Source organism: Rhineura floridana, chromosome 3, assembly GCF_030035675.1.
Source record: "Rhineura floridana isolate rRhiFlo1 chromosome 3, rRhiFlo1.hap2, whole genome shotgun sequence".
Lineage (NCBI taxonomy): Eukaryota > Metazoa > Chordata > Lepidosauria > Squamata > Rhineuridae > Rhineura > Rhineura floridana.
This window is the reverse complement of record NC_084482.1, coordinates 121,086,080-121,113,674: the sequence shown is the minus strand read 5'-3', so window position 1 is coordinate 121,113,674 and position 27,595 is coordinate 121,086,080. Positions and strand designations below refer to the sequence as shown.

General features: G+C 42.2%; 1 protein-coding gene across 2 annotated transcripts in view; it reads right to left on the bottom strand.

The window, feature by feature from the left end:
• SIMC1 (SUMO interacting motifs containing 1) overlaps positions 1–11,665 on the bottom strand; it is a 47,167-nt gene extending 35,502 nt beyond the window's left edge. Inside the window, exon 1 of one of the 2 annotated variants that reach the window (XM_061617521.1) lies at positions 11,380–11,665. In XM_061617521.1, the coding sequence (XP_061473505.1) occupies positions 11,380–11,517 (138 nt within the window). In that variant the 5' untranslated portion in view covers positions 11,518–11,665. Of the gene's footprint in view, positions 1–11,023; positions 11,240–11,379 lie in introns of those variants that run through there. The other variant, XM_061617520.1, reaches the window with a different exon arrangement.
• Between the last annotated feature and the right edge of the window lie 15,930 nt (positions 11,666–27,595).

Sequence of the window (27,595 nt, the reverse complement as noted above, 5' to 3'; positions counted from 1 at the left end):
TTTTCACATGGAATCAGAATACAGAGCACAGACCCCTAGGAACTGGGCTGAGACCAGCTGCTGCTGTAGTTCATGAATACTGTGAAGAAGCCTTTCGTTTTAATATGTTAAAAATATGTTCTTATGATGTGTTAGGGTGTTTTTAGTGTTTTTGTTTGCTGCCCTGGGTTCCTACTGGGAGGAAGAACGGGATATAAATTTAACAAATAAAGCCTTTGTAAACTAAACACTTCCAGTCACCATCAGCCTCTGTCACTTGAGAACCACTGAACTGGACAGCTCCTACAGCCCATTATCCAGAATTCATAAACCTTTAAACTAGTAAATTGCCAGCTGGCCACAATGGCTATGTTCTAACTTCACTGTTGGGAGGCAGTATGATTCTGAATACCACTTGCTGGGAATTACAAGTGAGAGGTATCTTGTTGGCCACTGTGAGACCAGCATGCTGGACTAGATGGGCCTGATCCAGCATGCCCTTTCAGCTAGTCAAATCCATTGTACCACTTAGAAAAGGGAATTTCACACTCCCCTGACCAAATGTGTTCTCAGCCCTCACACTTTCCACAAGACTTTTGGGGTGTGTATGTTATAGAGTCTCAATATGGCAAGACCTCCTGTTGCTAGCTCCTCATGATGGGCTAAGTCAGCTTTCCTCACCCTGATACTGTCCAGATGTTTTAGACTGCAACTCCATCTGCCCCAGGTAACATGGTCAATGATCAGGGATTATTGGGGCTATAGCTCAAAATATCTGGAGGACAACGGGTTGGGGAAGGTTAGGCTATGATTTAACCATGCACAGTGCAGTAGATCTGCAAAGCTGACTACAGATGTGGATTGTGGTAGCAAATTGTAATAGGCATTATTGCTACCTCTGGCAAGTGAAGCGTTGTTTTTTAAAAAAATGTAGGGCCTCAGGCCCATACCTACCTAGCCTTGTCCTAAGATGATAATAGAGCTGGATACAAAATAGAATTTGCCAGAAAAGCTTTTGAATAAGAAAAAAGACGTAGCTTAAGACTAAACCACCTGGAATATTGAGTTGGTGTAGAATCAGAAGATCACCAACTCTTGAGTTGGTGTGGAAACAGCACAAGGGATAATGAAAGGATTAGCAGTTGTCTGAGATCTTGCAGACAGCTGGTGTAGAGGACAAGAAGTTACAATGGAAAGAAGGCGGCTACAGAATTCTGAAGTATCGTTCCTCCAGAGCCTCCAGTTATTGGAAGGGAAGGGTACAAGGGGAGAGGCAAGGGGCGTGCGCCCTTGTTGATCCTCCTTGATCTCTCAGAAGCTTTCTGTACCATAGATCATGGTATACTTCTGAAACAACGGTGAGTTGGAAGTGGGCGGCACTGCTTTGTGATAGTTCCAGACCTACTTGGATGACCATCTTCAGAGGGTGGTGCTTGGGGAGTCTTATTTGGCCCCATAGAGCCTTCAGCCTTCAGGATGCTATGGGATTCAATTTTATCTCCCATGAAACTGCTGAGTGTGGTCATCAGAGATCTGGAGTACACTGTCAGCAATATGCTGATGATTCACAGCTCTGTTTCTCCTTTATATCTGCAGGTGTGGCAGTGGATATACCAGACTAATGTTTGGACTGGATGAGAGCCAATAAACTGAAGCTTGATCCAGATATGACTGAGGCACAGTTAGTGGGTGGTTACCTAGACACGGGATGAGAGGAACGAGGCCAGTTCTGGATGAGGTTACACTCCCTCTGAAGGAGTAAGTGTGTAGCTTGAGGGTACTGGGACCATTACTATGGATTTGGCAGTGCAAAGTGCCTTCCAAATTCCCCTCACAGAACTATAATTCTCAGAATGGTTTAACAGTCAACCCTTCCTCCCAAGGAACTCTGGGAATTGTAGCTTTGTGAGGTGAGTAGGGTCTCCTTAACAGACTAGTTTCCAGGATTCTTTGGGAAAAGCCATGATTGTTTAAAGTGTTATGATACTGCTTTAAATATATAGTGTAGATGGGGCTATGGTGAATCAGCAGGAGCTCTGCATTAGCCAACCAGTCTTTTTGGCCCACCCCACTTCCCAGGCAACCCATGTGACCAATCCACTCCCTCCATTTTGCCTGATATGCCAGCCATGCCAGCTGACATCCTAACAGAACTCAATGCAACCCCCCCCGACTACTTCACATATCCTAGCAGCGGCACTCATTTTATTTGTGCACCCTGAGAGCCATGCTCCCTCACAGTTCAGGGAACCTGAGTGAGCAGTGAGGGGACGCAAGTCATCAAGCTCCCTGCCTTCCCCTTTGCAGTTCCTTCCCGAGGCCAGATGAACCCAGATCTACTAGGGTGGGGGAAATCAACAAAGAACTACCACATATGACAAGGCAAAGCTTTTAATTAATTTAATTTTAATTTAATTGCTGCCCTGTGCTCCTGCTAGGAGAAAGGGCAGGATATAAATCAAATAATAAATAAATAAAATTAACAGCATTCAGAAATGGAAGATAACCTGAAAGGAAAAGGCACAAGCATCAGATGGCCAGGCGGTCATCCCAGCAGGGTCCTGTGCCTTGGACAATGGCTTCACAGACCACAGGGTACCAGATGCAGTGTCTCCAGTGGTACTAACTCCATGCTAGGAACACTTTCAGATGTTGCAGGAGGACTGACATCGTTTGCCAATTTAGGACAAAAGGCAGGGCAATCCCAGGTTTGTCTTAGCCAATACACATCTGTAGAGGGATACTGTACGGGGTTACTGTAAATCAAGGGGGGAAACCTCCAGCCTGCAGGCCAAATTTGCACAGCCAAGTGCCCCACAAGCCTGCTGGTTGCCAGGCATCGAGGAAGCTCTGTGCAAAGCGCTTTGAAGGCCTGGGCTTGGCACTTCCCAAGCAGCAAGCATAAGGCTGGCAAGCACCCAACAACTAGCTGGCTGTAGGGCTCTTGGGAAGTGCTGGGCAAGGGATTTCAACAGGTGAACAGGACAACCCGCCTGTCAATTATCTGATGTCATAATGACTTGAGGTGATTGACAAGTGGGTTGTCCTGCCCATGTGTCAAAGTCGGTCCACCGGGTGGGGAAAAATAAGGGTCTGGTCCTTCAGTCTAAAAAGGTTCCCCATTTCTATTATAAAGGAAGGTCAGCAGCAACAAAGTCTATATGCAATTCAGAGATCTAAATACAGTAAAAACATAAGAACATATGAAGAGCCTGCTGGATCAGGCCCATGGTCCATCTAGTCCAGCATCCTGTTCTCACAGTGGCCAACCAGATGTGTATTTCTATCTCTATGCTGCAGTAAGGTGCATTAGTAGTAGGAGGAGAGAAAACCAAAAGCAACAGACAAAACTAAAAGGACAACTTGAAACCATTAAAGTTAAACTGAATGACAAGAGTTATTTGTACCAGTTAGGGAGCTGGTGAAATGCCAAGAAGCAATCCAAGCAGAATCAGCAAAATGCCAGAGGGTGTCATGAAACCAGAATTTATGTTCAGACCAAGATTAATATTACAGGGACAGCCCCCAAGACTGAAGTAACAGATCTGCAGTGGTGCACAGCAGCCGCCTGATAAAATATAAGAACTGACAGATCCTGAGCAAGCTGGTGAAGATTTGTTAGATTTTTTGTATCACTGGTTTGTGGTGTTGGTTTGTTCCTTGTCCTTAGCTGCTTTGCCTTTCCACAGAGAGGTGGGGGACAAACATTGAAAAGAAATAGACATAATGCTATCAGTTTCTCAGTGCTGCCATCCACACAGAGTGGCAGTGAATTAATTGACAGAATAGCAGAACAGAATGGTGGAAAATAGTTTGTCTCCAATAGTGAAGGGACAGCAAAACTAAGGCTCAAGCATGATTTCATCCTACTTCAAGAAACCTGGATGTTGGAAGAAATCAGTTTAGAAGGTTATACCCCTTATTCTAGGGCTGCAACTATAAATGACAGAGGCGGTCGCCCAAGTGGAGGCCTTATTATTTATATTGCCACCTCACTAAGAGTCAAATTCATAAGGCAATACATGCTAAATAATTCGGCGTTAGCCATGGTGCTAAAATCCCCAAATTTCTCTTTGATAATGGTCAACGTCTACCTCTTTCCATCTAGAGATAAAAAAATGGCCAAAAACCAATTAGATCTACTAGAGCTGGAACTAACTAATCTTGCTGCAATTTATCCAGGAATGCTGATGATTATAGCTGGCGATTTTAACGCCAGGATAGGTCCCTCTGATCTATCTCTGTACGCTAAATATCAGCATCCCCTTCCAGCCTACGAAATTGATCAAAATATTCCACCTAGACAATCAAAGGATGACCGAATAAGCTATGCTGGTTTCTGCCTAATGACTTTGACCACAAAATTAAACCTCATTCTATTAAACGGTCGCTCAAAAGGCGACACTGAGGGTGAACTTACTTACTTTTCAGTTAGAGGTTCCTCCATGATAGATCTAGTTTTTGTATCCAAAGAATTATTCCACCTAGTTGGAAATTATCGAATAATGAACCGCCCTGAGAGTGACCACTCCCCTATCTCCTTCTCACTAAATCACAATGGTAACTATATACACTTAAGACAAAATACTTTCCCAGATGAAAAAGTAGATATCCGTACTGGGAAGATCAGATGGCTGCCAAAGATAGAAAAAGCCGTAACAGATAGACTAAATTCCACCGAACTACAGGATATAAGGGCACTCTTCTTAACTCATACCTCCTTGTCTGAACCAGTTCAAGATTTCCAAAAACTGATGGGAACTTTACAAATAACAATTCAACAAAATTCTCATGTTAAAATTAATGGGGCTGCAAATAAATCCAAATCATGGTTCGACAAGGAATGTAGAGACTTGTGCAAAGATCTAGTGAACTTATATCATAGGTATGAAAAAAGTAGATCTCTGATATCTTTGCAAATATATTGTGAAGCTAAAAAGAAATACAAAACCCTGATAAGGAAGAAAAAAGAAACAGAAATTTCTGAAACATGGCAACAAGTACTAAAGGCTGCCAAACTGAAAAACCCTAATGTCTTCTGGGGGTTAATTGCCCATCACTGGCCAAAATCTAGCCCTAAAATAAACTGTGTAATTCCTCACACAGATTGGGAGAGCTATTTTCTAAGTTTCTATCAAGCCAACACAGACATGCCACCTGAAAACCAATACTCCATATACGAGGTTCCCTCCTGGTCCCCTGTAACCGAAGATGAAATCTTACATCTTATAGCACGACTAAAATCAAATAAAACCCCCGGACCTGATAATATCCCTTCGGAGGTCTTTAAATCAAACCCAAAATGGTGGGCACCTATCTTGGCGACTCTCTTCACATACATTGATACTTCAATGAAGATACCTCTGGACTGGGGTGCTGCAATAGTTATACCAATTTATAAGAAAGGTCCACAATCTAATCCGGCTAACTACAGGCCAATAAGCCTGCTTAATACTATTAGTAAATTATATACAGCCCATCTCTATTCTAAGCTGACAACTTGGATGGATCAAAATGATATATTAGCTCCAGAACAGGCAGGTTTCCGTCCCAATCGGTCGGTATTTGATCAAGCTTTGATCTTACACCATCTAATACAAAAATATGCGAACAGACCTGATGGAGCAATATACACTGCATTCATCAATTTAAAGAATGCTTTTGATTCAGTAGACAGAGCAAGACTGTGGACAAAATTAAACAATCTAAAGATAGATAAGAGACTGCTTATTCTGCTCCAAGAACTTCATCTTAACACCTCGCTCCAAGTAAGAACTAATAACAAGGGCTATTTGACAAACCCAATCCCAACATTTAAAGGTCTTAAGCAGGGTTGCCTCTTGGCTCCCCTACTATTTAACATCTATATTAACGACGTAGTATTTAAATTAGCTCCCACATCCTCACACTCACCTATTGTAGCAGGGACCTCGAGAAACATCCTTTTATATGCAGATGACATGGTTCTAATTTCAAAGACCCCAATAGGCTTAAAACGGCTATTGTCGCAATTATCCTCATACTGTTCTTCGGAATTGCTGAACGTAAATTACCAAAAGACAAAAATAATGGCCTTTACCAAAAAAAGATCTATGCACCGCTGGGTAATTAATTGTAATGTCATCGAACAAGTTAACTCCTTTAAATATCTAGGAATAACCTTCCAAACATCAGGAAGCTTCCAAATTCATAATAAACTTGCGATGATCAACGCAAAGAAAACCACGAAAGCACTAACAACCTTCTTCTATACTAAGGGAGGACAATCCATCTTACCAGCACTGAAAATTTTCAATGCAAAAGTAATTCCGCAGCTTATTTTTGGATCCCAAGGATAATCTATTACATCTAGAAACAGTACAAAATAATTTTCTAAGAACAATTATGGCGGTTCCAAAATGTATCTCCAACTGTGTTTTAAGACTTGAATTGGGTGTGCAAACCATTGCATCTAGGGTGTGGTGGGCCAGGATCAACATGTGGCTAAAACTAATGTTTGAACCGACAGGCTTAGCTTCCCTTATTCTAAATGACAATTATAAATCGATCTGGGCAAACGACATTTTAAATAGAGTCCAAAGCCTTGGCTTCTCATTTCAAGCAATTAGCGAATTAGGCCTAGTAGCTGTTCGATCCAATATCAAGCAGCGCCTAAGCGATATTGACGTTCAACAATAGTTAATGCTAATTAAAAAACAAAGATGTAATCTAAGCTTTTTAAAACCGATGCCATATATTTCGGACCTTACAATTCCAAAATATCGAAATGCGTTTACCAGAATGTGATTTAATGTTCTACCCTCAGCCTTGCTAGATGGAAGATATAATAATATACCTTATCAGGAGCAACTCTGTCCATGCGGATCCGGAGAGATTGAGACGAACGCTCACGTTTTGTTGCGCTGCCCATTTTATAATGCTCAAAGATTGCGTTTAATTCTTCCTCTTATAGACTCCAAGTCGCCCAGATCAGAAGCCCTTTGGTTAAATTATCTATTAGACGACTATTCACCAGAACGGACATTAATGGTGGCTAAGTACTCCCTAGCTGTAATAAACCGGAGAAAAGTTATCTAAAATAATTTTGCGCAGTATTAAGGCTCTCTGAGATTTCATATGAACTACAATTTTATGATAAAGACACCAATAGTTATTTAAACGTGCTTGCTGTATTAAGAATAATAAGTATGTTTGAAGAAATTGCCTCTTATAAGATTACTCATTTTATCATTTTAATTTTGTTAATAATTACCTCTGACAAGTGATACATGTATACACGTTTATACTTTTATATTGTATTCTGATAGTTTTAAATATCCTTCTCTTTGGTTGATCCTGTGATCGTAATAAAGGATGATGATGATGATGAGTGCTGCCATCCACACAGAGTGGCAGTGAATTAATTGACAGAGTAGCAGAACAGAATGGTGGAAAATAGTTTGTCTCCAATAGTGAAGGGACAGCAAAACTAAGGCTCCCAATATAGAATTATGGTCACTTTTCTTTTGGGATGGTAATTTTATTTTTGTACAGGATAATTCCAGTTCTGTCTGGATGGTAAAATTCCAATTTGGGAATTGTTTAAATGTTTTACACCCCCTGCCTTTTGCAAAAACAAGAACCTCAAGATATCCAACAACATAAGACAACAAACTAACAATAAATAAAATAAAAATAACCCAGCTGATTAGAACAGCCTCATATATATAAGCACAAGCCTGAAAGCCATAGGTCAGGGGTGGAGTTCCTTTTTCAGCCATGTGCTGCATTCCCTTCTGGGCAATCTTCCAAGGTGGGCAGGGCCAGACACTAAAGAGGGCAGATCAACTAATGAAAATATTACTTTTGTACTGTAGGCTTCTTTCTACACCACCACCCTCCATCCAGGCAAGCAAGATGCAGAGTTCAAGGACACATTCCAGTCTGGCAAAAACACTCATCGAGTGCAAAGCAGGGCAACTGAGTGGTGGCCTGGGGAAAGTTCTGACAGAGACCCCTGGCTGTGACATTCAGTCCCCAGGCCTGATGTTCCCACCTCTGTCATAGATGAAAACTGTATTCAGGGAAGTGAGTGGGCTAGTAAAGGAGATTGGATGCTTGATCCTTCCTTTATGCCCAGCACAGAAATCAAATGGGTTGCTAGCAGAGGGATGCCTCCTCCTCCTCCTCCATTCCCTGCATAGAAATGCAGATTTTGACTTTTCTCTGCCAGCCCCCAATAGACTTGTAAAAAATATTGCAGGATAGACATTTTTGTGGGATTATTGACATGGCTGCATTAAAACAAAAACAAAATATAAAAGCAGTAGTCAAATCTCCATTAAAAGCACACGTACACAGGCTGGATTGCACCTGGAAACTAAAAAAAAAACAAAGAATGGGCCAGGCAAACATGTTTGGAAAGGGAGTTCCACAATTTGGGAGCCACCACTGAAGAGTCCCTCTCTCCAGTAGCCATCCACTTAACCGCAGAGGCTCCTAGAAAGGACCTTCAAAACAGATCTTAATTGGCAGGCAGGTTTATATGGGAGGAAGTAGCCCTTTAGCTATCAAGGCCATTTACCGTGAAGGCCAACACCAGCACTGAAATTGAGCCCAGAAGCAAACTGGCAACCAGTGAAGACCTTTTAATACCGTTGTAGCATGGAAATATCAATCAGCCGACTTCCGGGAAGGGTGACTTCGCTTGTGCCTGCTTTTGAGACGGGCTCCCGCCTCAAAAAAAGCTTATTCAGATATAAATCAGTCAGAACATTTTTTTTTTGACTGATGAAATTTCTCCCGGGCAGGGAGAAACGTAGAGATCAACCTCAAAAGCCTGTTTTTGTTGGGAGGATTGGATTTCATTAATTTATGAGAAAAGGTCCAGCCAGCAATGCCGGACGGACTTCCGAACAAGCTCTATCTGATTAATGCGATACGTTTATCTTTTCTTCAAAGAGAAAACGGACTAACAGGCAAGCACCCTTCTTTCTATTATTTTTTTTACTTGGTTTAAATTGTTGCAGCAAAAAGAGATTTGTCAAATGAATCAGCTTTAAAGAACTTCTGGGTGAGCTATAACTCTTCTCTGTTATTCACGAAATTAACAGCTTATCTCTGTTTCTATTGCAAAAAGCTGTCCTGGAAGTGCATTCTAAAGATATAAACAGAAGAGGGATTTCTATTCCGAGGAACATTATATTGTCTGGGACTATTCTCTTTTTGGTCTATTTTATTTTGACGAATCTGCTTCTTCACGACGCCACTAACTGTTTTGATGCTGGGAACTAAATTTGTTTTGTATTCTTGAACATAGAGAGATAAGGCAGGCTGCTCTGTTTATACTGTGATGTCATCAAGCCTGGAATATTAACCCAATTGTTGCTGAAATAAGAAGTGGTTCTTCTTTATTTTTATTTTGTTTTGTTTTCGTGGTTTTAAAAATGGCAATCAAGAAAGTGGCTGAGAATCTGGAAGTAATTATGTTTCAGAAAATAATGGATGAGATTGAGATAACGAAACAAACTCTGCGACAGGGCAGTAAGGAGCTGAAAATTGAACTGAGCAAAATGACGCAGGAGCTTGAAGAAATAGGGGATCCTGTGAGAGAGGAGAATGAGATCAGAGATGAGAAAAGAAAAAATAAAGGGAAGATACAAGCCCTGGAGATTGGAACAAATGTGGAATTGGAAAAAGATCTGGAGTTTATGGATATTAGAAATAAAATCTACTGTTTGGAATTTAACGTTATCTCTGAAGAAATTAATGAAGATATTAGAGATAAAGTTATCAATGGCTTGGATAATTTTCTGGACTGGAATGACGTGATGGAGCTTGATATAGAGAAAATATATGGAATTAACTGCAGCCATGTGACAATGGAAAAACTCTCAAGAGATGAGCCAGTGCATTTTGTAAAAAAGAAGAACAGAGATATGACTTTACAACAATATTTCAGCAACTTATTCAGAATTGATGGCAAGAAAATATTTGGGATAGAGGAAATTCCCATCAGACTCTTATTATATGACTATGGCTATGACAGCAAGATTATTATGGAATACTGATAATGGAAGATTGGACACTGAAATTACTGGACTTAACAGGACTATTGAAGATGGAAGATGAAATTAATAGGGATAATGGAATAATGGCTATTGAAATTATTGGACCTAACAGATTTTGATGAGATGGATTAATCGATATGTTTATTTGGACTATGGTTATGACAATAAGATTATTATTATTATTAACGAGATGGATTAATCGACATGTTTATTAGGAGAAAAATTGATAGATATATTTCTTAAAGAATTGAAACCTCTCTTTGACTTTTTGTGGAAAGAATAAAGTAATGTTTATGAGATTTGATGATTAATTAAGATAACTACTGGAGGAAAGTGATTTTATAATATAATTTAAGAGACAGGATTGTTATATATTGTAGACCTATAACTGATTTGATCTGCGACCAATGGGAAGTCAACATTTTATTTTTTTGTTTAATCATTTTTGTTTTGTTTTGTTTTTTGTCTGAATGTTTTATGATTTTGTTTTGTATGTTTTATGAAAATTTGAATAAAAATTATTGTAAAAAAAAGAAATATCAATCAGCCCTTGGCTACTGTGTTTTACAACAATGATGCTTCTGAATGCGTTTCAAAACTCAGCCTCACGTTCAACACATGGCAGCGGTCTAGCAAGCATGTTACTAGAACATAGATAACAGTAACTTGTAACTGACATTATGACATCATATTACATAGCTGTTTATTCAACAACCCTGTGTGGAATTTCATTCTATTTCAGCTCTGCCTATCCCTCTATCATTCAATTTGTACACTGCTATAGGAGGTGTTGTTCTATTTCAGGGATTACCAGTTCTTCTTTGGACATTCATCCCTTACAGTGCCCAGAGCAAACATCTTGACCATTCCACTTTTCCCCAGTTATCTCTATTTTATTGTCCATTCTTTTACTCTGCAACATATCCCTGCCTCACAGCATTCCCCACAGCATCAAGAAAGCCTCGTGGCCTTCTTTTTAGCTTCCAGAACAGCACCTTTTGCACATCAAGTCCGCGAGCCGGGCAGAAACCGAGAGCAAGAAGACGCCTGTCATTCCACCACACTCCGCTTTGGGAACCCAGGTCAGTCAGTATCACCAGCAACACGAGGCGCGCACGCAGGGAAAAAGCAGGTATAGGTGGAGGGGAAAAGGAAAAGATCCCCGTCACCATGCAGGGCAAAAGGGAAAATCTCTCCGGCTAATAAATAATTTCGGGATCTCCATCCAGAAAGCGAAGAGTGACCCAAGGAAAGGCGGGGGCAGCAACGGACCCTCAAGGTACCAAAGCAGGACCGGAAACATCTCCATCTTTACTCCTGGCAATGCTACGATACTGCCGGCAAAACTTACCAGCGGTTCCGGGAGGCCGCGCCTCAGCCGCCCCCGTTTTCTCCTTTTAAGCTGGCGCCACCGGCGAGAGCGAAGATACCCGCCTGAGCTATCCCCGTCAGAGCTAGACTCCGTAACAAGAACACCGCCTTCAGCCATTACAGCCCTTTTAGTAAGACCCGCCGCTGGTGGGCAGGGAAAAACGAGATAGGCGTGGCCAGACGGAATTCTATTCGTTTTAATGATCGATCGGGCTTTGTTGTCGTTGGGATGCTCCGCCTCCCTCCTCCCCTCCCTTTTTTTTGGCCACTCGGTTTCGTTTCACTGCTCCTGCAATCTCCTATTCGGGAGGGCGGGGAGTTTTAAAGGAGCCCTAAGTGGTCCGTTCTCTAATTGTTTCCCACATACATCATGGGTTTAACAACTTGGCAAGCTAAATGATTTATTTATTAGTGGAAACCTGATACCCTTCAGATGTTGTTAGACTCCCAATTCCCATCAGCCCCAGCCAACAAAACCAGTTGTCAGGGATGACGGGAGTGGTAGTCCAGGAACATTTGGAGGGCTTCAAGGTTCCCAGAATAATTGATCTGATTTGAACCAGATGAAAGATTATGACACTGATGAGGGCTTTTGAAAAACTGTATCTAGTTCTTTTTGTAAGCTGGAGAATAACTCCTAGAAGCCACAAGTTGTCCCACTAGTTCAGGGGGTAAAAAAATCTAGGGGAAAATAGCAGCTAACCCAATCAACTCATTTTTGTGACATCAGATCAGATCTGCTCAGCATGTTTCCCATGTTATATGCTGAACACAACCCACCACCAGTCATGCATTGTGGCTCATGAACAAATCACTTTGGGGGGGGCAGCCCTGGGTCATAAGATGGAGAAGCTGGGGAAGATCCATGGCTCAGTAGCAGAGCATCGGCTCTCCATGCATGAAGTCACAGGTTCAGTCCTTGGAATTTTCAGTTAAGCATATCAAAGGTCTCTGCACTGCCATCCAAAATGCAAGAAAAGCAAGAGACCCAAGGATTGTTCCTGGTTTAGATTTTCAACTGTTGCATATATTGGTCTTCACAGCCTTCTATTCAACTGTCAGATATATAAAATAATATATTATTGCTCTATTTTATTTCCTGAAACAAATCATTTTTTAAATAGGGAGACCTTACAGTTCTTGATATTTGAGTCATTATCTTTATTCATTCAGGCATTTGGGGAAATTGTGAACGCATACAGTGGTTCTCTTTTCAGTCTCTTCTTTTTGACTGAATACCACAATCCCTTTCTAGGCTTGGAGGCAAAGTGACCAGAACAAGCCTTTGCTCTCCCACACCAGAAGATGTCTTTGGATTAAAAAAAACTCACCACCACAAAGTGGTGCTAACAATGTGAAAGGATATGCCTACCACTAATATTTAGCTAGAAGTACACGAAAATAGTCCTTCTCACTGGCACTTAAAATTAAAAAGGTGGCAGAGCAGCTTTTAAACTGACTGAGGGGAGAAACCCAACAGGAGCTGAGAAAGGTCCGGTTCGGAATAAACCTCCCCCCTGGGATAAAAACCAAAGAAATGATGAAATTTTAAAAGGGGTAGGCCTAGAAGTAGGCATTGTGAGAGCAGGGGCACAGGATATAAATTCAGAAGAGCAAAATTACCACAGGCCTAACCACAAGTGCCAAAGACACTTGAAGAGAGACACTGCTTACAAGTGCCTGTACGCTAATGCTAGGAGCCTGCGAACCAAGATGGGAGAACTGGAGTGCTTGGTCTTAGAGAAGAGCATTGATATAGTGAGCATAACGGAGACCTGGTGGAATGGAGAAAACCAGTGGGATACGGTTATCCCTGGATATAAACTATATCGGAAGGACAGGGAAGGACGTATTGGTGGCGGAGTCGCTCTATACGTGAAAGAAGGCATTGAATCCAGCAAGCTCGAAACCCCCAAAGAGGCAGACTCCTCCACAGAATCGTTGTGGGTGGTGATACCATGCCCCAGGAGGGACTTAATACTTGGAACGATCTATCGTCCCCCTGATCAAAATGCTCAGGGAGACCTTGAGATGAGATATGAAATTGAGGAAGCATCCAAACTAGGAAATGTGGTAGTAATGGGTGACTTCAACTACCCAGACATAGACTGGCTGCATATGTGTTCCAGTCATGACAAAGAAGCAAAGTTTCTAGATATTCTAAATGACTATTCCCTAGACCAGTTGGTCATGGAACCGACCAGAGGGACGGCAACCCTGGACTTAATCCTCAGTGGGGACCGGGACCTGGTGCGAGATGTAAGTGTTGTTGAACCGATTGGGAGCAGTGACCACAGTGCTATTAAATTAAACATACATGTAACTGGCCAATTGCCAAGAAAATCCAACACGGTCACATTTGACTTCAAAAGAGGAAACTTCACAAAAATGAGGGGATTGGTAAAAAGAAAGCTGAAAAACAAAGTCCAGAGGGTCACATCACTCAAAAATGCTTGGAAGTTGTTTAAAAACACTATATTAGAAGCTCAACTGGAGTGCATACCGCAGATCAGAAAAGGTACCGCCAGGGCCAAGAAGATGCCAGCATGGTTAACAAGCAAAGTCAAGGAAGCTCTTAGAGGCAAAAAGTCTTCCTTCAAAAAATGGAAGTCTTGTCCGAATGAAGAAAATAAAAAAGAACACAAACTCTGGCAAAAGAAATGCAAGAAGACAATAAGGGATGCTAAAAAAGAATTTGAGGAGCACATTGCTAAGAACATAAAAACCAACAACAAAAAATTCTATAAATACATTCAAAGCAGGAGACCATCTAGGGAGACGATTGGACCCTTGGATGATAAGAGAGTCAAAGGTGTACTAAAGAACGATAAGGAGATTGCAGAGAAGCTAAATGAATTCTTTGCATCTGTCTTCACAGTGGAAGATATAGGGCAGATCCCTGAACCTGAACTAACATTTGCAGGAAGGGATTCTGAGGAACTGAGACAAATAGTGGTAACGAGAGAGGAAGTTCTAAGCTTAATGGACAATATAAAAACTGACAAATCACCGGGCCCGGATGGCATCCACCCGAGAGTTCTCAAAGAACTCAAATGTGAAATTGCTGATCTGCTAACTAAAATATGTAACTTGTCCCTTGGGTCCTCCTCCGTGCCTGAGGACTGGAAAGTGGCAAATGTAACGCCAATCTTCAAAAAGGGACCCAGAGGGGATCCCGGAAATTACAGGCCAGTTAGCTTAACTTCTGTCCCTGGAAAACTGGTAGAAAGTATTATTAAAGCTAGATTAACTAAGCACATAGAAGAACAAGCCTTGCTGAAGCAGAGCCAGCATGGCTTCTGCAAGGGAAAGTCCTGTCTCAGTAACCTATTAGAATTCTTTGAGAGTGTCAACAAGCATATAGATAGAGGTGATCCAGTGGACATAGTGTACTTAGACTTTCAAAAAGCGTTTGACAAGGTACCTCACCAAAGGCTTCTGAGGAAGCTTAGCAGTCATGGAATAAGAGGAGAGGTCCTCTTGTGGATAAGGAATTGGTTAAGAAGCAGAGAGTAAGAATAAATGGACAGTTCTCCCAATGGAGGGCTGTAGAAAGTGGAGTCCCTCAAGGATCGGTATTGGGACCTGTACTTTTCAACTTGTTCATTAATGACCTAGAATTAGGAGTGAGCAGTGAAGTGGCCAAGTTTGCTGATGACACTAAATTGTTCAGGGTTGTTAAAACAAAAAGGGATTGCGAAGAGCTCCAAAAAGACCTCTCCAAACTGAGCGAATGGGCAGAAAAATGGCAAATGCAATTCAATATAAACAAGTGTAAAATTATGCATATTGGAGCAAAAAATCTGAATTTCACATATACGCTCATGGGGTCTGAACTGGCGGTGACCGACCAGGAGAGAGACCTCGGGGTTGGAGTGGACAGCACGATGAAAATGTCGACCCAGTGTGCGGCAGCTGTGAAAAAGGCAAATTCCATGCTAGCAATAATTAGGAAAGGTATTGAAAATAGAACAGCCAATATCATAATGCCGTTGTATAAATCTATGGTGCGGCCGCATTTGGAATACTGTGTACAGTTCTGGTCGCCTCATCTCAAAAAGGATATTATAGTTGGAAAAGGTTCAGAAGAGGGCAACCAGAATGATCAAGGGGATGGAGCGACTCCCTTACGAGGAAAGGTTCAGCATTTGGGGCTTTTTAGTTTAGAGAAAAGGCGGGTCAGAGGAGACATGATAGAAGTGTATAAAATTATGCATGGCATTGAGAAAGTGGATAGAGAAAAGTTCTTCTCCCTCTCTCATAATACTAGAACTCGTGGACATTCAAAGAAGCTGAATGTTGGAAGATTCAGGACAGACAAAAGGAAGTACTTCTTTACTCAGCGCATAGTTAAACTATGGAATTTGCTCCCACAAGATGCAGTAATGGCCACCAGCTTAGATGGCTTTAAAAGAAGATTAGACAAATTCATGGAGGACAGGGCTATCAATGGCTACTAGCTGTGATGGCTGTGCTCTGCCACCCTAGTCAGAGGCAGCATGCTTCTGAAAACCAGTTGCTGGAAGCCTCAGGAGGGGAGAGTGTTCTTGCACTCGGGTCCTGCTTGCGGGCTTCCCCCAGGCACCTGGTTGGCCACTGTGAGGACAGGATGCTGGACTAGATGGGCCACTGGCCTGATCCAGCAGGCTCTTCTTATGTTCTTATGTTCAAATGTGTCACAATCGGACATAAATTCCAGCTACAGAAACGACAGACTCTGGTCTGTGCTTCTCCTATTTGATCCCCAAACAAAAGATTTGCTGTCTGCTGTGGTTCTGTAGAGGAAGGAAAACCCTGGCTTCAGGAGAAGAGGGGTGAAAGTTTTGCCACTGACTTCACTGAAGTCCAAATGTCAAAGTAGGGCAAGATCAATGCACTGTAGGGCATAGACAGACATGTATTTTCTTAAAGCAAAAGGCATCCTGGACTCTCCAGTATGGGGTTTCGCAGGGGTCAGTTCTGTCCCCCATGCTGTTCAACATCTACATGAAACCGTTGGGTACGGTCATCCGGAGCTTTGGAGTGCATTGCCCTCAGTATGCTGATGACACGCAGCTCTATTTCTCCTTTTCATATTCTTCAGGTGAGGCTGTCAATGTGCTGAACCGGTGCCTGGCTGCGACAATGGACTGGATGAGGGCTAATAAACTGAGGGTTGATCCAGACAAGACTGAGATGCTGCTAGTGGGTGGTTCTTCTGACTGGATGGTGGATGTCCAACCTGTCCTGGATGGGGTTGCACTCCCCCTGAAGGAGTAGGTTTGTAGCTTGGGGTTCTCCTAGAACCATTTTTGTCACTTGAGGCTCAGGTAGCTTTGGTGGCACAGAGTGCCTTCTACCAACTTTGGTTGGTGGGCCAGCTAAGCCCCTATCTGGACAGGGATAACCTGGCTTCAGTTGTCCATGCTCTGGTAACCTCCAAGTTAGATTAATGCAATGTGCTCTATGTGGGGCTGTCTTTGAAGACAGTTTGGAAGCTGCAGCTTGTGCAAAATGCAGCGGACAGATTGGTAACAGGGACCAGACGGTTCAAACATATAAAACCGATTCTGGCCCGCTTGCATAGGCTGCCTGTATGTTTCTGAGCTCGGTTCAAGGTGCTGGTTTTAACCTATAAAGCTTTACACGGCTTAGACTACAATACCTGATGGAACACCTCTCCTGACATGAACCCACCCATATACTACGTTCAAGATCCAAGGCCCTCCTCTGGGTGCCTACTCTGAGGGAAGCTGGGAGTCTGGCAACAAGGGAGAGGGCCTTCTCAGTGGTGGCCCCCAAATTATGGAATGATCTCCCTGATGAGGTGCGCCTGGTGCCAACACTGTTATCTTTTTGGTGCCAGGTCAAGACTTTCCTCTTCTCCCAGTCATTTTAGCATGTGTTTTTAAATTTGTATATTTGTTTTTAATGTTTTTTAATTGTTGTAAACCACCCAGAGAGCTTCAGTTATGGGGCGGTATACAAATGCAATAAATATGAATTTTCTCTTTTGGTTATATATACATATATATAAAAAATCCATGGCCATCCATCAGGGAGATATGATTTGTCCTTGGTCTACATGTCCATGTACACACAGTAAAATAACAGGTGAAATACTGGAAAAGGTGTATTCTGCGAAACATGTACTTTACCTGCTAATTACATAAAGTATATAGCAGCCCTTAGAATAAGTCTGTTTATCTGGTCTATGTGAAATTAACTCCAAACCATTAAACATTTTCCTCTTTACTTCCTATTTCTTACAACCTTTTCACTGTTTTTTTCCCCCAGTCTGGATGGAAGAGAAATAATTTACAGCACAATCCTAACTATGTCTAGCCAAAAGTAAGTCCTAGTGAATTCAGTGGGGCTTACTCTCAGGTAGGTGGTGTTAGGATTGCAGCCTTAGAGACATCAATGCTTGTATGCAAAAAAGGGCAATCGCTCCCATAAGCACAGGTGAATAAAAGTACATCATATTGATTTATTCAGAAGTAACCCTGCAGTAACAAGCTCCTGGCTATGCCTGTGTTTTAGTAACAATTTATTGCCAAAATCTACTAGTAAGGCACCAGGAAAAGTTTGGACAGCTGCCTTGTTTTTGCTTAAATTTCTTGTTTGATACAGTTTCAAGTATAAGCAGCAATGTTAAACAGTTTTAATATAACATTTAACAACATTTTTATTAATGACTTGGATGAAGAGGTACACAGAATGCTTATCAAATTTGCAGATGATACAAGATTGGGGGGCATAGCTAATACCATAGAAGACAGAAACAAAATTCAAAGGGACCTTGATAGGCTGGAGCATTGGGCTGAAAACAACAGAATGCAATTCGACAGGGATAAATGTAAAGTTCTACACTTAGGAAAAAGAAAACAAATGCACATATAAGATGGGGGATACTTTGCTCAGCAATATGACATGTGAGAAAGATCTTGGAATTGTCATTGATCGCAAGCTGAATATGAGCCAACAGTGTGATGTGGCTGCAAAAAAGGCAAATGCTATTTTAGGTTGCTTTAACAGAAGTATAGTTTCCAAATCACGTGAAGTATTAGTTTCTCCTCTATTCAGCACTGGTTAGGCTTCATCTTGAATACTGCATCCAGTTCTGGTCTCCGCACTTCAAGAAGGATGCAGACAAACTGGAATAGGTTCAGAGGAGGGCAACAAGGATGATCAGGGGACTGGAAACAAAGCCCTATGAGGAGAGACTGAAAGAACTGGGCATGTTTAGCCTGGAGAAGAGAAGACTGAGGGGAGATATGATAGCATTCTTCAAGTACATGAAAGGTTGTCACATAGAGGAGGGCCAGGATCTCTTCTCGATTGTCCCAGAGTGCAGGACATGGAATAATGGGCTCAAGTTGCAGGAAGCCAGATTTAGACTGGACATCAGGAAAAACTTCCTAACTGTTAGAGCCATATGACAATGGAATCAATTACCTAGAGAGGTAGTGGGCTCTCCGGCACTGGAGGCATTCAAGAGGCAGCTGGGCAGCCATCTGTGGGGAATGCTTTGATTTGGATTCCTGCATTGAGCAGGGGGTTGGACTTGATGGCCTTATAGGCCCCTTCCAACTCTACTATTCTATGATTCTACTGCTACAACACATTACAGAGAAAATAAATGTCAGTTTCTATCTGAACCGCCAGAACTGAAATAGCTAACTGCTGGAGTTATGATAGGAAATGTCCTGGGGTATTATTTTCCATTTTATGATCTGATCTGAGTCCCCTGAGATGCAAAGTTTGTTGTTACTATTGCAAATGTGTGAGAACAAACAATACAGTAATATTCACACATTAACCATTGTCACGCACACTCCAGATAATACATAAGCATTTTCACATATTGATAATATATATGTATTCACCCTTTCTTTTGGCATGCATAAGGCGGCTAACAAATCAAAGCATGGCGTTGACTATCTTTAGGCTGGGGGTTGGATGTGGGAAAGCAGAGGCTGCTGGCGGTTAATGTCAAGTTGCTCTAAGGCAGATAATAGAATGTACTGTCTCAATTTAGCTTGTGCAGTTATTATTATTACATTTACATCCCACTTTTCCTCCAAGGAGCTCAAGATGGTGTACCAGCAGGGTTCTCCTCCCCCCAATTTTATCCTCACAACAACCCTGTGATGTAGGTTAGACTGAGAGACAGTGACTGGTCCAAGGTCACCCAGAGAACTTCATAGCCAAGAGGGAATTTGAACCCTGCTCTCCCAGGTTCCAGCCTGGCACTCTAACTATACCACACTGAAATAACATCCCCAACACTATGTCTCAAAAACAACAACAACCCCCCCCCCATAAAAATACTCTCCATCTGTTTCCAGCTGAAGTCATGTACTGGAAGTTAGAATAGCCTCACAGTTAGAATAGTTATTATTTTTGATTATTTGTAATTCTTATTTTTATTACATTAGAGCAACTTGTTGTTGTGCAATTATTTAAAAACAAGGCATACACTGCTTGAAGGCTTACAGTTTAGTTAGAATTATGATGGTTGCATCTGATGAAGTTATCAGGCTTTGCCTCTGCGTAAAACCTACTGGCGTCTAACACTATCCCTTCTTTTAGATTAATTATTGTATTTATTTACATTTTACATAATACCCCAAAATAAAGCCAGTGGGTACTACACAACAAAAAACACTATCCCTACAACAGGACTGTATTGAGAAACAATACATAGCTCAGATTAGTGTGTACATTTTCTGATTACACAGAATTTCTCATCTCATCCCCTTATAAGTAATGCCTAATGAGGAAATCTGTATAGATAGCAAGCTAGAAAAGTTGTTAAACACCTTCTGAAGGCAATCAAAGACAAAATTGTAAATACACAAGATAGAATAAATGTCATAGTGTTCCGCAGCAAAAATGTCTTGTCTACCTACTCTGGGAAACCCCGTGATATGGACAAAAGAGGCTCAGTGCAAGAAAGAAGGGGGGTACTGTTTCAACCATTTTCTAAGCTACAGTGACTGGATTCTCAGTTGGAGTTAACAGAATCCTCCATGTTCAGGGCAAGAGCAGTGGATTAATGTCAATACATTCATATAAAGCAGCTAGGGTTAGAGGTGATATTTATTTATTAGATTTATATCTTGCCCTTCCTCTCAGTAGGAGCTCAGGGTGGCAAACAAAAGCACTAAAACATTCTAAAATATCAGAAAAACAGACTTTAAAATATATTAAAACAAAACATCCTTAAAAACATATTATAACAAAATATCTTAAAAATTTGTTTTTTAAAAAAGCTTTAAAATGCATTAAAAGCAGACTGGGATAAGATCTCTGCTTAAAAGGCTTCTTGAAAGAGGAAGGTCTTCAGTAGGTGTCTAAAAGATAACAGAGATGATGCCTGTCTAGTGTTCAAGGGGAGGGAATTCCAAAGGGTAGGTGCCACAACACTAAAGATCCGCTTCCTATGTTGCACGGAACAGACCTCCTGATAAGATGGTATCTGCAGGAGACCCTCACCTGCAGAGCGCAGTGATCGACTGGGTATATAAGGGATAAGACGGTCTTTCAGGTATCCTGGTCCCGAGCTGTATAGGGCTTTGTAAACCAAAACTAGAACCTTGAACTTAGCCTGGTAGCTACTAGGTAGCCAGTGCAATTCGTTCAGCAGCAGGGTGACATGTTGGTGATACCCTGCCCCAGTGAGCAGTCTTGCCACCACATTTTGCACTAGCTGCAGCTTCCAGACCAACCTCAAGGGCAGCCCCACATAGAGCACATTACAGTAATCCAGCCTGGAGGTTACCAGAGTATGGACAACAGTGGTCAGGCTATCCTGGTCCAGAAACGGCTGCAGCTGTCTTACTAGCCGAAGCTGGTAAAAGGCACTCCTAGCCACGGAGGTCACCTGGGCCTCTCGCGACAAAGATGGATCCAGGAGCACCGCCAGACTACGGACCTGCTCTTTCAGAGGGAGTACGACCCCATCCAAAGCAGGCAATTGACCAATTATCTGAACTCAGGAACCACCAACTCACAGTGCCTGTCTTGCTAGGATTCAGACTCAGTTTATTGGCCCTCATCCAGCCCACCACTGAGTTTAGGCACCAGTCCAGGGCTTGCACAATTCCAATTCAGATGTTACAGAGAAATAGAGCTGGGTATCATCAGTGTATTGCTGACACCTTGCTGACACAATCTCCTGATGACCGCTCCCAGTGGCTTCATATAAATGTTAAACAGCATGGGGGACAAGATGGTACCCTGAGGCACCCCACAGCACAACTGCCAGGGGGCCGAAAGACAATCACTCAGTGCTATTCTCTGAAAATGACCTTGGATCTTGTGTTTCAGTGCTATGAATCATGCCCTCTGCCATTCCACAAGATATTCTCTCCCCCAAACACAGGACTAAAATAGGGTAGAGGCAGAAGAGAGACAGGATCTCTGACTATGAAGGCAGAACATTGTCATCATGGCTAGTAGCCACTGGTAGCTTTATCCTCCATCAATTTATCTAATTCTCTTTTAAAGCAATATAAATTGGTGGCCATCACTGCCTCTTGTGGAAGCAAATTCCACAGTTTAACTATGTGCTACGTGAAGAAGTACTTTCTTTTGTCTGTCCTGAATCTTCCAACATTCAGCTTCGTTGAATGTCCACGAGTTCTAGTGTTATGAGAGAGGGAGAAAAACTTTTCTCTATCCACTTTCTCCATGCCATGCATAATTTTATACATTTCTATCATGTCACCCCTTTCTTGTTTTCTCTAAACTAAAAAGCCCCAAATGCTGCAACCTTTCCTCACAGAAGAGTCACTCCATCCCCTTGATCATTCTGGTTGCCTTTTCTTAATCTTTTCCAACCCTACAATATCCTTTTTGAGGTGAGGTGAGCAGAACTGTACACAGTATTCCAAGTATGGCAGCACCACAGATTTATATAACGGTATTATGATAACAGCAGTTTTAATATTCTTAATATTTTTAATACTTGAACTTATTTTAACATATTTCACTTGTAGCTAACGTTTTAGGATGTTGAATGTTTGAAATGTATGTTTTGATATTTTTATTGTGATTTTATTGTACTTTATAGTTGTAATAATTTTATGCTGTGCACCGCCCAGAGAGCCTTCGGGCTTTGGGCAGTATAAAAATTGAACAAAATAAATAAAATAAAAATAAATTTATCTTTCCTAATGATCCCTAACATGGAATTTATCTGTTTTGCAGCTGCTGCACTCTGGGTCAGCACCTTCATCAAGCTATCCTCTACGACCCCAAGATCTAATTCCTGGTCAGTCAATGCCAGTTCAGACTCATGCAGTGAAATTAAGATTTTTTTGTTCCAGTATGCATAACTTTACATTGCTTCATATTGAATTGTATTTGCCATTTTACCACCCATTCACTCAGTTTGGAGATGTCCTTTTGGAGCTCTACAATCCCTTTTTGTTTTAAGAAGCCTGAACAATTTAGTATCATCAGCAAACTTGGCCACCTCACTGCCCACTCCTAACTCTAACATCGTTAATGAACATCATTAAAAAGCACAGGTCCCAATACCAATCCTTGGGGGACTCCACTTTCTATAGCCTTCCATTGAGAGAGCTGTTCATTTATTCCTACTCACAGAATCATAGAATAGTAGAGTTCGAAGGGGCCTTAAAAGCCATCAAGTCAATCCCTGCTCAATGCAGGAATCCAACTTAACACATACCCGACAGATCCAGCTGCCTCCTGAAATCCTCCAGTGTTGGAAAGCCCACCACCTCCCCAGGTAATTGGTTCCACTGTCATACTGTTCTAACAGTTAGGACATTTTTCCTAATGTTAAATCAAAATCTGGCTTCCTATAACTTGAGTTATTACGTGCCTTGCACTCTGAGATGATCGAGAAGAGATCCTTGCTGTCCTCTGTATGACAACTTTTCAAGCACTTGAAGAGTGCTATATCTCTCCTCAGTCTTCAAGGCTAAACATGCCCAGTTCTTTCAGTGTCTCTTCATACTTTCTGTTTCTGAGCCAGTTCCTGATCCACAAAGGACCCTCTCTTCTTATTCCATGACTGCTAAGCTTACTCAGGAGTCTTTGTTGAAGTACCTTGTCAAAAGCTTTTTGAAAGTCCAAGTACACTATGTCCATGGATCATATGCTTGTTGACACTCTCAAAGAATTCTATAGGTTAGTGAGACAGGACCCTTGCAGAAGCCAAGCTGGTTCTGCTTCAGCAAGGCTTGCTCTTCTATATACTTGGTTATTTTATCTTTAGCAATACTTTTTACCAGTTTTCATTGGACAGACATTGTGCTAACCCCCAGATCCCTTTTTAAAGTTTGGCCAATGTAACACCACTTCCCAGTCCTCAGGTATGGAGGCAGATCTGAGGGACAAGTTACATGTTTTTGTTAAAAGATCAGCAACCTCACATTTGAGTTCTTTGAGAACTCTCAGGTAGATGCAATTTTATTTTGTCTATTAAGCCTAGAATTTCAGCTCTCATCACCACTATTTGCCTCAGTTTCTCAGACTCCCTTCCTGCAAAAGTGTGTTCAGGCATCGGGATCTGCCCTATAACCTCCATTGTGAAGACAGATGTAAAGAATTCATTTAGCTTCTCTGCAATCTCCTTATCCTGCTTTAGCACACCTTTTGACTCACTTGTCATCCAAGAATCCAACTGCCTCCCTAGACGGTCTCCTACTTTGGATGTATTTAACAATTTTGTTATTGCTGGTTTTTATGTTTTTAGCAATGTGCTCCTCAAATTCTTTTTTAGAATCCCTTATTGCTTTCTTGCATTTCTTTTGCCAGAGCTTGTGCTCCTTTTTATTCTTCTCATTCAGACAAGACTTCCATTTTCTGAAGGAAACCTTCTTACCTCTAACAGCTTCTTCAACTCTGCTTGTTAACAAAGCTGGCATCCTCTTGACTCAGGTGGTACCTTTCCTGATCTCTGGTATACACTCCAGTTGAGCTTCTAATATTGTTTTTTTAAACAACGGTGATCTTGGGCAAATCACTGCCTCTCAGCCTCAGAGGGAGGCTATGGTAAACCCCCTCTGAATACCACTTACCATGAAAACCCTATTCATAGGGTCGCCATAAATCGGAATTGACTTGAAGGCAGTCCATTTACATTTACAAACAACTCCCAAGCATTTTGGAGTGATTTCACCCTCTGGACTTTGACTTTCAGCTTTCTTTTTACCAATCCCCTCGTTATGGGAAGATTACTCTTTTGAAGTCAAATGTGACATTGTTGGCTTTTCTTGGCAATTGGCTATTTTCATGTATGTTTATACCCAAAGGCCCTAGGTTGGAAATATTTATAGTCTAAACCAAACAACAAGATTAGAACAGCATAAAGCAACCAGACGTCAGACACAAATCCAGCAGCAGTGAGAGAAATTAAAATTCAATTTGTTCTTTAAAGGTTATTTTTTTTATTTCTGACATCACACAAAATGAAAACGGCAATCTACACGCCACCAGAATATTTTCTAACTTTGTACCCTCTTTTCATTTCATATTCTGAAATTAATATAATTGCTCAAAGTCTTATGTCCGAAAATGAATTCAAATATCAGACATTTTCCTTAGATTGCAACCCTATGCACATATACTTGAAAAGTAAGTCCAAATGAACTTTACTACATTTCTGAGTAAACATGCATAGGGCTGAACTGTACAGTTGTTAAACATTCGGGGCCAGTACTCCTGGGCCCAGCGCTTTTCAACATTTTTATTAATGACTTGGATGAGGAGGTGCAGGGAATGTTTATTATATTTGCAGATAATACAAAATTAGGAGGAATAGCTAATACCCTGGAGGACAGAAACAAACTTCAAAGTGATCTTGATAGGCTAGAGTACTGGGCTGAAAACAACAGAAATTCAACAGGGATAGGTGCAAAGTTTTACACCTAGGAAAAGAAAACAAATGCACAGTTATAAGATGGGGTATACTTGGCTCAGCCAAGTATGCGAAAAGGATCTTGGAATTGTTGTTGGTCACCAGCTGAATATGTGCCAACAGTGCAACATGGCTGCAAAAAAAGACAAATGCTATTTTAGGCTGCATTAATAGAATTAGTTTCCAAATCGCATGAAGTACTAGATCCCCTCTATTCAGCACTAGTCAGGCCTCATCTTGAATACTGAGTCCAGTTCTGGACACCATACTTTAAGAAGGATGAATAGAAACTGGAACAGGTTCAGAGGAGGGCAACAAGGATGTTCAGTGGACTGGAAACAAAGCCCTGTGAGAAGAGACTGAAAGAATTGACGACGCTGAAGTTGGTTCCTAGTTCCCAGTTCCTTATTTGTGTGAAATTTCAGTCACTAACAAAGAAGAAAAGTTGACAGCTACAGCAACGTCAAGCCAAATTTAAAATGCCCCTGAACCCCAAAATAAATAATGGGGTACCCTGTATGATATATCGCTGTAATCAGGAGACTCTCCCCGTCAAGACTGACAATAAATTTATACAATCAAAATCATCAGGATTCCGATATTATCATAAATACATAATGATGTCATAAAATCATAAATCATAAGTAACTGGGGGTACGCACCCCAAAATCTGCTCTGGGCCAGGACAAATCATATACTCCAGGAAAGGGGAGGGTGTCCCCTACAAGATGCCACCGTGTCCCGCCCGGCCCAGAGCTTCTACTGGGCACCAGGCACTCACGAGGGCATCTATGCAAAATCAAACTGGACAAAAACATGCAGAAAAAAATAAGTAACTGGGGGTACACGCCCCCAAATCTGCTCTGGGCCAGGACAAATGATATACTCCAGGAAAGGGGAGGGTGTCCCCTACAAGATGCCACTGCGTCCCGCCCAGCCCAGAGCTTCTGCTGGGCACCAGACACTCACGAGGGCATCTATGCAAAATCAAACTGGACAAAAACACGCAGAAAAAAATAAGTAACTGGGGGTACACACCCCAAACTCTGCTCTGGGCCAGGACAAATCATATACTCCAGGAAAGGGGAGGGTGTCCCCTACGAGATGCCACTGCGTCCCACCTGGCCCAGAGCCTCTGCTGGGCGCAGGGCGCATGGCAGGGCATCTATCCAAAACCAAAGCAGACAAAAACATACAGGAAAAAATAAGTAACTGGGGGTACACGCCCCAAAATCTGTTCTGGGCCAGGACAAATCATATACCCCAGGAAAGGGGCGGGTGTCCCCTACGAGATGCCACTGAGTCCCATCCGGCCCAGAGCCTCTGCTGGGTGCAGGGCACATGGGAGGGCACCTATCCAAAATCAAACCGGACAAAAACTTACAGGAAAAAATAAGTAACTGGGGGTACACGCCCCAAAATCTGCTCTGGGCCAGGACAAATTGTATACCCCCGGAAAGGGGAGGGTGTCCCCTACAAGATTCCACTGCGTCCCGCCTGGCCCAGAGCCTCTGCTGGGTGCAGGGCACATGGGAGGACATCTATCCAAAATCAAACTGGACAAAAACTTACAGGAAAAAATAAGTAACTGGGGGTACACGCCCCAAAATCTGCTCTGGGCCAGGACAAATCTTATACCCCCGGAAAGGGGAGGGTGTCCCCTACGAGATGCCACTGAGTCCCGTCCGGCCCAGAGCTTCTGCTGGGCACCAGACACTCACGAGGGCATCTATGCAAAATCGAACTGGACAAAAATATACAGGAAAAAATAAGTAACTGGGGGTACACGCCCCAAAATCTGCTCTGGGCCAGGACAAATCTTATACCCCAGGAAAGGGGAGGGTGTCCCCTACGAGATGCCACTGAGTCCCACCCGGCCCAGAGCTTCTGCTGGGTGCAGGGCACATGGGAGGGCATCTATCCAAAATCAAACTGGACAAAAACTTACAGGAAAAAATAAGTAACTGGGGGTACACGCCCCAAAATCTGCTCTGGGCCAGGACAAATCGTATACCCCCGGAAAGGGGAGGGGTGCCCTACAAGATTCCACTGCGTCCTGCCTGGCCCAGAGCCTCTGCTGGGTGCAGGGCACATGGGAGGGCACCTATCCAAAATCAAACTGCACAAAAACTTACAGGAAAAAATAAGTAACTGGGGGTACACGCCCCAAAATCTGTTCTGGGCCAGGACAAATCGTATACCCCAGGAAAGGGGAGGGTGTCCTCTACAAGATGCCACTGCGTCTCGCCTGGCCCAGAGCCTCTGCTGGGTGCAGGGCACATGGGAGGGCATCTATCCAAAATCAAACTGGACAAAA